Below are 11,262 nucleotides of genomic sequence, written 5' to 3' on the forward strand. Positions count from 1 at the left end.
AATGGTAGAAGTACATGATCAAATTAGTCGGTTATTAAAAAATATCGAAAACGATAAACTCTAGTCGAAAAGACAAATATTTCGTAGTTTTTATAAATACATAATAAAGTGATATATTGTCTAATTCTTAAAATATTAAAATACACAAGCAACTCTTCTTCATCATTCATATCATTTAGAGTAATTATAATTTTGTTTTCTTTTATTCATTTATTTAAACACAATAAAAATCTATAAATTTGTATAAATTATATACTAGATATATCTTATATTATATAAAAAAGGTATTATCACGACTGCGAAAAGAAAATACGAAAATGACCGAAAAGGTAGCTAAATTATTTTCATATTGTTTCGAATGAGTTTCCGAACAATTCAAGACGAATGAAAAATTGTTCGCTTTGAATTAGAATCGACGATTTAAACTGCTGCAGCCGTAAACTGGTTATTCGACAGGGGACGGTACATGATCGGAAGGGCCGTCTCGTTTTCATCCCTACGCGGCGTCTCTCACTGCCACTTCTGTTCCAGCACACGCATGAGAAAGCTGCGGAGCCAGAAAGCAGGCCCGCCGGCCGCCGCCGCCTCCCTCCGCTTCGCCGCGCTCCTCCAGTCGTGCGGCCGCACCGGAGACATCCGCCGAGGCCGCGCCCTACACGCGCGCCTCCTGCTCACCGGCGCGGCCGCCGCGTCCACCTTCCTCGCCAACCACCTCATCACCATGTACTCCCACTGCGCCGACGCGGTCTCCGCCGTCCGCGTGTTCGGCGTCGTGCCCCGCCCCAACCTCGTCTCCTGGACGACGCTCGTCTCGGGTCTCGTCCAGAACTCCATGCACCACGACGCGCTCGCCGCCTTCGCCGCCATGCGCCGTGCGCATATCGCCCCCACTCAGTTCGCGCTCTCCAGCGCCGCGCGCGCCGCGGCCGCACTCTCCGCCCCGCGCCCCGGCACGCAGCTGCACTGCATCGGCATCAGGCTTGGCTTCGACAATGAGCTCTTCGTCGCGAGCAACCTCGCGGACATGTACTCCAAGTGCGGCCTCCTTCACGAGGCGTGTAGGGTGTTCGATCAAATGCCGCAAAAGGATGCTGTCACCTGGACTACCATGATCGATGGCTACGCGAAGAACGGGAGCCTAGAGGCCGCCATTCTGATTTTTCGGGATATGAAATGTGAGGGCCTGGTTGGAGCTGACCAACATGTCTTCTGCAGTGCATTGAGTGCATCGGGAGGGCTCAAGGATGGATGGTTTGGTCGAAGCCTGCACTGTTGTATAATTAAGGCTGGGTTTGAACTGGAGACTGTTGTGAGGAATGCGTTACTGGACATGTATGCTAAGTCTGGGGATTTGGAGAATGCCTCTCGTGTGGTGAGTATTGATCCTGGAGGTTGGAATGTTGTGTCAGCTACCTCACTGATTGACGGTTACGTTGAGGCAGGTCGTATTGAGGAGGCTCTTGAGACATATACTGAGTTGGGGAGGCAAGGTGTTGAGCCCAATGAATTCACTTTTGCGAGCATGATTAAGGGCTGTGCCATGCATGATCTGCTCGAACAAGGTGCCCAGCTGCATGCTCAAGTGCTCAAGACAAATTTGATCAGTGACTCATTTGTTGGTTCCACCCTTGTGTATATGTATGGAAATTGTGGCCTCATTAGTTTGTCCCTTCAGTTATTTAATGAGATTGGATACCGTACTGAGATTGCCTGGAATGCGGTTATAAATGTTTATGCGCAGCACGGTCATGGGTGGGGAGCAATCCAAGCTTTTGATAGGATGACCTCAAGTGGTATCAGGCCAAATCACATTACATTTGTCTGCCTGCTGACTGCATGCAGTCATGCTGGATTAGTGGACGAAGGACTGGGATATTTCCACTCCATGAAGGATGCACATGGTATTGAGCCTAAAGCAGAACATTATTCATGTATCATTGATATGTATGGTCGAGCTGGGAGACTAGATGAAGCAGAAAAATTCATAAGTGAGATGCCAGTCAAACCCAGTGCTTATGCTTGGTGCTCCTTGCTTGGAGCATGCCGTATGCAAGGAAACAAGGAGTTGGGAGAGGTTGCTGCTCAGAATCTTATGAAACTTGATCCAAATAACACCGGTATTCACATATCCCTTTCTGGGATATACACATCATTGGGCCAATGGGAGGATGTGAAGGCAGTCAAGAAGTCAATGAAGGATATCAGTATTAAAAAGCTGCCTGGTTTTAGCTAGGTCGATGCTAACAAGAAAACACGTGTGTTTGGATCTGAGGTTTAGTCACACTCACTCACAGCAAGAGCAGATATATAAAAAACTTGAGAAACTCTCCAAAAGGATAAAGGAGGAAGGTTATGTGGCAGACATAATCTCCTTGCCACTTTACCTTGAAGATAGAAAAAAAAACGAGAGGCTTCTGCACTATCACAGTGAGAGAATGGCCGTTACTTTTGCTTGGATTAGCATGCCAGCTACAAAACCAATCATTGTGAAGAAGAATTTGCAGATTTGTGTAGACTGCCATTCTGCATTGAAGTTCATTTCTAAGGTAGAAAGCAGGTATATTATTGTTAGACATAATTCTAAGGTTCCACCATTTTGTGAATGTGAGGTGTTCCTGTGGAGATTACTGATGATTAACTCTTATCCACCACTTCTTTCTTCCATCGGCATAGAGAGGATACAGTTCACATTCTTGCCAGCTGGTTGTTTCACAATGCTTATACTTTACTTCGATGTCACATTGCAACTGTATGTGAACGTACAGTTACCAGATATAACACTTTTGATGTTGCAGACAAAATATACAGTAACCAGATATAACAATCTCAAGGACAAAAAATGGAAAATGAGACCAAGTGTTGAAGAATTCAATCTGATCCTTGAGAATTAATGTACAAACTTACAAAACTACGTCAGGTAAGCTTCAGGTGCCTGATGAAATTGAACCCTAGTGTCTCTCTCTCTCTCTCTTATTCTATAACATAACTCGATTAATTGATATTTGAAAACCTTTAGTGCTCAGTTAACTAACATATTTGGCTTAACACTCCAGTAAGACTAGCTATGGGAGGTTACTGGAAAATGAGACCAAGTGGAACTGAGTTATTTAATACATTTTGCCAAAAAGTTTTTTTTATGAAAAGTCCAATTTGGACAAAAAATCAAAATTTTGTCTGACCATATGGGAACGTGTATTTGGAGTGAGCCACCAGAGTCGACTAAGCTCTAGCTTGGCCCTGTTGGAAATCACTCCCTCTCCTTTCTTCAGTGTTTATCGCAAACACACACTATGAAATCACTCCCTGTCTTCAGTTTTTATCACAAATACTACCTCCGTTCTCGAATATTTGTCGTCCACTAGTTCAATTTTGAACTAAAACACGACAAATAAAAAAGAACGGAGGGAGTACTAGGGAGTCGCTCCCTCTGTCTTTGGTATCAACACCAGGGAATCACTCCCTCTGTCTTTTATGTTTATCACAAGCACCTAGGAAATCCCCTCCTCTCTCTCCCTCGGTTGATGCAGCTCTCTGTCCTCACCATTTTATCATATATATAGCTAATACACCTGCCCATGGTATCCTCCTAATTACTGCAGTCATAACTCCTATCATTGCCTATTATTATCATTAGGTACGAGCTGAAAATCTAGTAGCATTAAAAACTGAACCTAGACACAATGAACATGAACACACAGGATAGCTAACAGGCCCTTGGCTGGAACTGTCATATCCTTGAATTAGAAAAGCTGTTTGCACGCTTTACTTAGGGTGAGACCTTTAGTTATGCATATTTCCCTGTCCAGATATTTTTTAAATGGAAGTTCCTGTTGAGAGCTCTCTCTCTTAAGATAAATCTTTCAGTCTAAGATAACCGGTTGGTTAGTAAAAAAGGTACCGACAGGATCTGATTGGTTAGTTCGTTTAGTATGATCGGTCAATGCATTTGATAATACTGAATATTCAAGGACATAGTTGAAAAACTTTGCTTCACAATCAATGTGATAGATCAATTCTATCTCTTCAATGTACATATACCATATCAACATGGTATCTATGATGTTTCACGTTACAAAACTGTGTGCATCATCTCAGCTCCATAATTACTTGTTGGAGATATTTGAATGACTTCTCATAGCTGACAAAGCCCATGAACCAAAAATCAAAGCCATCAACAGTGACTACATCAATATACTTCTCATCTGGATTGTATAAATTTTCCCGCACTGAAGCACTTTTCATTCTCTCTGTGGGGATTAACACCTGCAGAAGGTACATATTTTATTAGCTTTGTCCGACATCTTGAGGTCACATTTTATATCTGATAAACTTCAGGTATGCATATTGACGAAGAGATTTTGCTTCAATTACCTTGTAAGGCACCCTTGTACTGCCTCCTTTAGGAGACGTGAAACTCAAAGGCCTATCACTATGGAAAGCAATCTTCTTAGTTGAGATGAAAAGCATTCCAGCTATTGGACCAGCTGTGGTTGAAAGATAGCACTGGAAAGCCTTCCGTAGTTTCTCATCTTTCTCAACTGCAAAGTATTCTCTGAAGACTTTATCAATACCGCCAGCTTGGAGAACCTTTGCACCGAAGCTTAGTTTCCCTTTTATAGTTTCTGAAATTTTTGGTCCCATGGTTACTGCAAAGGAAAAGATTTATCAGTGATGAAACATTTTATTTTATCAACATAACACAACTTTGTGAAAAAGGACAATGGTTGGATTCTTACAGTGTTCTTTGAATCCTTGCATGTAGCTATCTGTTTTATGGCTCAGTTTGTTCATCCGATGAATGAAGGAACTCTTCTTATCTGTATCATCGAAAGGATATCAAGTAAGTATTGGCACAGTTTTTCTTCTCTTTCAAATGAAGCACTGGGGAAGCAGGTTGCGAGATTCTTACTTTTTTTATGAACCATGGCAGAACAGGAAGATTTTCCTTGTCTTTCCTCATCGGCATATGCAAACGAAGTCAATGGAATTCCAATGACATGCTCCTGGGTGAAAGTCTCCATGGCTTGGAGAAGGTCTATCTGCAAATCTGCTTTGATGCTAGGAGACTTCTCTTAGCCTGTGAGAAGTGGATGCCTGCTAGTGCCCAGAGTCTGAGCCATATGGGGGGCATTTATAGGGTGAAGCCACCAAAAAGGCAACTTTATTCCAGGGAACAATGTGGTGTAACCGAATCAGCACTTGATGCTGCATACTCATCATCGCCTCATCGGGGACAAAAGCAAGTCCCGCTTTCTTGACAAAGGAATGGGCATGAGCAGAACAGCTGGAGCTTTCAGCGCAGCCAATGAGGAGGTGCCAATGGTTTCCTTCCCTACTACACTTTCTATTGCTAAATGCTTAGCACAGGGTGCTGACGAGGCTGTTGATGACAAGCTGATAGTTGCTTTCGTAAATTGTAAAGTTCCGATGAGTGAAAAATCTAGGTTTTGCTAATAGTATAATGAACTCTTAAGTTAGGCCCCGTTTCAATCTCACGGGATAAACTTTAGCTTCCTGCTAAACTTTAGCTATATGAATTGAAGTGCTAAAGTTTAGTTTCAATTACCACCATTAGCTCTCTTGTTTAGATTATAAATGGCTAAAAGTAGCTAAAAAAAAGCTGCTAAAGTTTATCTCGCGAGATTGGAACAGGGCCTTAGTCTATGACACGTAGTGCATAACTGACTCTTTTTCCCATCTCAGGAAATAGGTTCATGGAGAGTGGGGACGAAGAAAGTAAAAAAACCACGTGGCTAGTTCAAACCTGAAACCAAACTACCGGTATACACTTGGTTCCGCTATGGTACATGTTTCCCTTTCATGCATACTTGTGAAGGATGTTTTGGAATCTCAACTATTCTAGGAAAATGTGCACATGGTTAGTTTATATGACAAGATGAATGGCATCCGTGTGTTGAAAATGTGGGTTTGATAGTCTGCTACTTAGGTCCTGTTTGTTTCTCTTCTAGATTATATAAGTTGGATTATGGTGGAAGGATAGGAGGGTAAAATATCAATTTTAGGCCACAAATAAGCTGAAATAAGTTAGCATTGGTTAGCTTATTTCAGCTTATTTATGATTCCAAAGTGATATTTTACCTTTCTACTATTCCACAATAATTCAGCTTATATAATTTAGGAGTGAAACAAACAGGGTCGGGTCTTATTAGTGTGGAGCAGAAAAGTAGCAGGAACTAAAAGATGCTTTCTGCTGTGTACTCATCGACACATATTTGTGTAATTATATTCAGAATCAAACCATACTTACTGACGCTGTGAGGGAGAAACACAGATGCTTTAATGTTTTCAGTACTGCTAATGTAGTAATTTGACCTTTTTGAGTTCAGTATGGCCTTGCTGATCCATGATATGTGAAGTTGACTATTTGGCATCAACAATGCCATGCTTGCATCACCTCACGAGTTTGTTTTCTTCATATCTCAAAGCTGTTCCCTTTTTTTTTTTAAAAAAAAGGTTCAAAGCTGTTTGCAGTAATTTACCATTCCTTAATACTGAACTGCTGACCAATGCCAAGCAAAAGAAATATGTTCTGCTGAGCCTTTCGGCTCAAGATCCTCCCTTTAGCTGTGACTCGGACACCAGTGTGCCTTTTCACTTGCGCCTGTGGGACACAGCATTGTGAATCTTAAAACAAACTTTCCCTGTCAGGTTCATGGTTTAGGAACATGGTGGCCCAGGTAATGGGCTCGGACTCGTGAATGATGTGTAACATGACTCATCTGACGTGTCAAGTAGTCGGGACCGAAGAATATAATAATGATCTTGCTTTGTTTCAGGTCTCCTTTCCATTTTCCATGCCAGGTGTTGACCTGACATGCATTGAACCTACACTCAGCCCCGTCGGAGAGGTGATATTGCTCGATAAAGCCACTGGTTGGTGTTGGTTTATAGTTGTGTTATATTAGAGATATTTTATCTGACCTTTGTCGCTTTTGATCTGACGTAGTGACATGCGGCCATGTGGGCTGCGGCAAAGTCCATTGTTCAGAATTTGAAAGATGGGTATTTAAAAGTGCTTACTTGATGAACTGTGGAGCTGGTCAGCCTCTCTGCGTCTAGGAAGTGGGAACCCTCAGGGCGGGCGGGCGGGTGACGGGCAATGCGGCGACGTTGTGGCTATGTGCAGTGCGCTGCGTTAGGGCGAGTCCGCGTCTTCGTCTTCGCAGTATAGATGACCAACCGGCCGCCCGCACGGCACTAGCACGCCAGCACCGGCACCATATGGCACGTCACGGATCATCGGCTTAGGCACGGTGACTCAGCAGTGCTAGTGCTAGCACGGTACTAAGTGTCTCGTAAGAAAACTAGTCAGAAATGTCACTTTCTAACATCAAACATATAAGAAATAAAACTTTAAATTGCTATGTTTATGAAAACAGTTTTATCATGAGCTGCAGTGCAATGGCTGTCTCATTAAAAATAAAAACTGAGTTTTGTGAGAAACCCTAGACAGGAAAAAAGAGTATAACCCACCTCATCAAAAAGTTCATTGTCCTTACATCAAACAAAATCCAGGTGCATAATATTACAATTCCATTACACAAATGGTCACAAAGAAACGAATCAAGACAAATATTTTTAAATGTTTCTTCAAACTCTTTGTCATCCAACATGTGTTGCATCCTTGCTCTAGCATCCTTCCAATCTTTAATGCATGTCAACATCTCAATCACATCAGACTTTAACCTCCTCCTCCGCCCGTCAATGATCCTGCCAGTTAAACTAAAAGTGGATTCTAAAGAGATGGTAGACACATGAATAGTTAAAATATCTTTAGCCATAATTGATTGATAGTACTTGATAAGTGAGTTTGTGCTGATGCCACCGGTGCAAAATGTTGAAATCATCAGCTAACTGGTTCACAGTGTCACAATCCAAGTAAGAAATGAGTTCAGAAGCATTAGAAGTTGAAGAGTTTGCAGCATGCAGCAGAGCAGTTGCAGAGGTATCTTTAGCAATGCTTAGAGTAGAAGCAAAAGAATGCATACCACCAAAATCACCCACACCACCATCATCATCATCATCATCATCATAATAAATTTCATCCCAAGCAGACTTTTTCTTACCAGACAAGTTAGGAGGGACATCCCTTCTCAACCTAACGGATCCATATTTGTCTACATACTTATTATAAACATCAGTAAGCTTAGCTCTAGTGCTAACCTGATAAGCAGCATAATCTGTACTAGTCAGGTTCATCAACCTTCTAAGCACTCTACTGAAAGCTTTCATTTTAGCTCTATGGTCCATGATGAATGCAAAAGAGTAAAGGTATGTCCCGCCAATATTTATTATATTTGTCAGTCATAGGTTGAATCACACGTCTGATGTGAGTGTCATTATCATAGTTCTTTAGATGTATAGCAATCTTATCAAGAAAATGAAGCATAAGTGGAGATGTAGGATAATAAACATTAGACAATGCAACTGTAGAATCATAAAAGAGCTCAAGAAATTTAAGTACTTTCTTTCCAATAACCTAATGGCCATCAGTTAAAATAAATTGGTCACCTTCAGCCCTAGGATAGTTTGCATGAATGGAAGTAGTGAAAGGGATCCTACGAGAAAACAAATGCTTAAGAATCAGATATATAGAGTTCCACCTACCTCCATGTCCAACTGAAATTTTCTAGGCCTAATATTAGTAACAATGCAATAACTTTTATATGCACCAATTCTCTGATTAGAAGAGTTTAAAAAAGATATTGCAGTTCTAAATGTTTCAATCAAATTCTTAAGGGCATCTATGGCCTCTTTAACTATCAAATTGATAATATGACAAGCGCAACACTGATGCAAGAATATAGAAATGGAGGGTTGGGATTCATCACCATTACCAATATTATCAATACCTAGAAATGGTGACAGTATAGGTCTAAACAACCTCATGGCAGAAGCATTAGATGATGCATTGTCTAAGGTAACAACAAACACCTTATTAGTCAAGCCATAATCAACAAGCACACCAGCAACACGATCATCAATGTTTTGTGCATTGTGTGACACATCAATAAGCACTAAAGCAAGCACCCTTTTCTCTAGTTGCCAATCAGGGTTTATGTAATGGGCAACAAACTAAGGATATGAGCAGTTCTATTGTAGTGTTCAAATGCAACATTTTGGTTTGATGTTGAGTTCAATGGACCAGCACGCCAGAAATCCAAGAAGCAATCTAGTCAACCATCGGATGGGAACACCCAAAATGCCAGCCCAAGTAGTAAGAAGAAAAAAACCGGACGTCTCCGTTGTTCTTTCAACTGCACCAGAGGATGCCCCCATTCACTGGCAGCAGGTGATTGTTTTCCACAGTAGCATATTGATTTTATTTTACGTAAAGATATATGGGTAATATGGTTATGTTGAAATTTCTACACGATTACGTCGTTAACATCCACAATACTGATTCAGAATTGTTTTTTTTTTCTATCAGACCCTGTTGTACTTGTTTGGACCTATAGAACTGAACAAGGATCAGATCATAGAAGGCTCTGTTATCATCTCCCAGAGCCAGCAACATGCTCGCTTCCTTAACATCTGCCTGGAATACTTGTGAGCCTTCTTGTTCTGGTTTATTTTAGCTTGAGTAACGCTGGATCTCACCCGCCCTTGCAGTACTGGCGACCAATGGTATGTCAAAGAATCTGTGATGCGATGATTTGGGGGAAACTGAAAGAGTAACCTCCATTCTGAATAGGCTCAAATCTGTTGTGTATGAGGTATGACGGACACTTGCTGTGCTAGTCATTGCGGTTCAGGAGCATTCTTACTGCAATGGGTTGTTGTGGTGGCAAATTTATAAAAAAAATGGAGTATGTCAGTATATGTGAATCTTTGGCTCCAAACTCAGTTGACGAACAAAAATAGGAGAAGAACTACATGTTGACCAGAGCAGCACAGTTTTTTTTCTCTCTCTCGATCTTTTGACAAGTTACTAGTTCTGATTTCAGATGCGGGTACTTTTTTTTTCATAGTAGACTGCACATTCTTTGTAACGTGATTCTCCAAATGGCCGCACGGAACTTTTACGAGTGGAGTTTTCGAGTGAGTAAAATGCATAAATGGCCATGGTGCTTGTAAGCTTCTTTCAATTTGGCAATCGTACTTGTGGTTTTCATGGACAACATTTCTCATTATATATAGTACGGCAACCAATAATAATATAAGTGGAACTTGGGGGGCCAACAGTTATTTAATTTTGCAAATGGTTAAACACGTCTAAAGATGAACAGCTGCTTCATGCATGATTATTTAGAGGGTGTACCACTGTACCCTACTACTTATTATATATTGGCAACATGAGACGTGCCGGCCGGTGCACTTGCACGAGCGCACCCGGCCGGTGCAGCGGTGGTACAGTCGCTCACTCGTCGGACCAGGTGATCTGTGCCTGGCCGTCGTCCTTGTTGAGCCCCAGAGCGTCCCACACCGCCGGCGACCCGTCGACGATGTTGTTGCGGCACGGCGGCTCAAAGTTGTGGTCCTTGTCGCAGCCCACGGTGGAGTCACACTCGTCGACGACCAACGCGCTCACGGAATTCCCGTTGCCCGCGTGGATCATGATGTGCTTTCTGCACCGGCTACCGCCGTTGTACCAGCCAGTTGACAGCGCCACCACCTTCTTGCTGTCGTCGTAGAACTTCCCCGTGCAGGCGGCCGCGCCGCCGCCGTCCCCGCCCTCGGCGAAGCTGTTGAGAGTCAGTACGGCGCGGGTGCTACCCGTGACGGGCGGGGAGCAGCCGTATGTGGTGTAGCGCCGCCCGTTCTTGCAGCACTCGGAGCCGTTCTCCGTGTTGCAGTTGCCGGAACGGCCCTGGATGGAGCCGCTGGGCTGGCAGGTCTGGAGTAGGGAACGGTATGGGAAGGCATGCGACAGCCGCATTGGTCCGTGAAGAAGGGTCGCGAGAAGTGGCAGCGCGACGACTGCATAGAGAGCACGATTGCCCCCGACGGTAGCCATGCGCTTGTGCCGGGGGAGAAATTGCCAAGTGGTGATACTCTGATCTGACCTTCACCTACTGCTCTCGTGACATCGATCGCCCGTATATATAGAGAGAGCCACAAGAAACTACTGTACGACAGAATTGCAAGAACAGGTTCTCTGTATCATCCCCTAAATTTTAGAGGAGATTATTATTTTCTATCTCTCCCGCAGCATTTTCTAAACGGTTCTAAATTTAGAGGACGCTACTAAATCCTCTATATAGATTTCACTTTTCTCTTCTCTATCTATTTTAATACTTT

General features: G+C 42.7%; 3 protein-coding genes across 3 annotated transcripts; 1 reads left to right on the top strand and 2 right to left on the bottom strand.

Moving 5' to 3' along the window:
• The first annotated feature begins 498 nt into the window (after positions 1–498).
• Positions 499–2,700, top strand: LOC100501193 (uncharacterized). The gene has a single exon (NM_001195980.2). It carries the CDS (start codon positions 539–541, stop codon positions 2,231–2,233), a length of 1,695 nt encoding a protein of 564 aa, NP_001182909.2. The 5' UTR covers positions 499–538; the 3' UTR covers positions 2,234–2,700.
• A 1,274-nt stretch (positions 2,701–3,974) lies between these two features.
• LOC100285617 (FIP1) lies at positions 3,975–5,102 on the bottom strand. Its single transcript, NM_001158508.2, has 4 exons — positions 4,910–5,102; positions 4,737–4,817; positions 4,372–4,646; positions 3,975–4,263 (listed from the first exon to the last, which is right to left on the bottom strand). The coding sequence occupies exons 1-4, from the start codon at positions 5,019–5,021 to the stop codon at positions 4,087–4,089; spliced, it is 645 nt and encodes a 214-aa protein (NP_001151980.2). The 5' UTR covers positions 5,022–5,102; the 3' UTR covers positions 3,975–4,086.
• A 5,091-nt stretch (positions 5,103–10,193) lies between these two features.
• On the bottom strand, positions 10,194–11,038 carry LOC103626138 (kiwellin-1-like). The gene has a single exon (NM_001397142.1). The coding sequence runs from the start codon at positions 10,976–10,978 to the stop codon at positions 10,382–10,384; it is 597 nt and encodes a 198-aa protein (NP_001384071.1). The 5' UTR covers positions 10,979–11,038; the 3' UTR covers positions 10,194–10,381.
• Between the last annotated feature and the right edge of the window lie 224 nt (positions 11,039–11,262).

This window comes from Zea mays, chromosome 5 (genome assembly GCF_902167145.1).
Source record: "Zea mays cultivar B73 chromosome 5, Zm-B73-REFERENCE-NAM-5.0, whole genome shotgun sequence".
NCBI classification, from domain to species: domain Eukaryota; kingdom Viridiplantae; phylum Streptophyta; class Magnoliopsida; order Poales; family Poaceae; genus Zea; species Zea mays.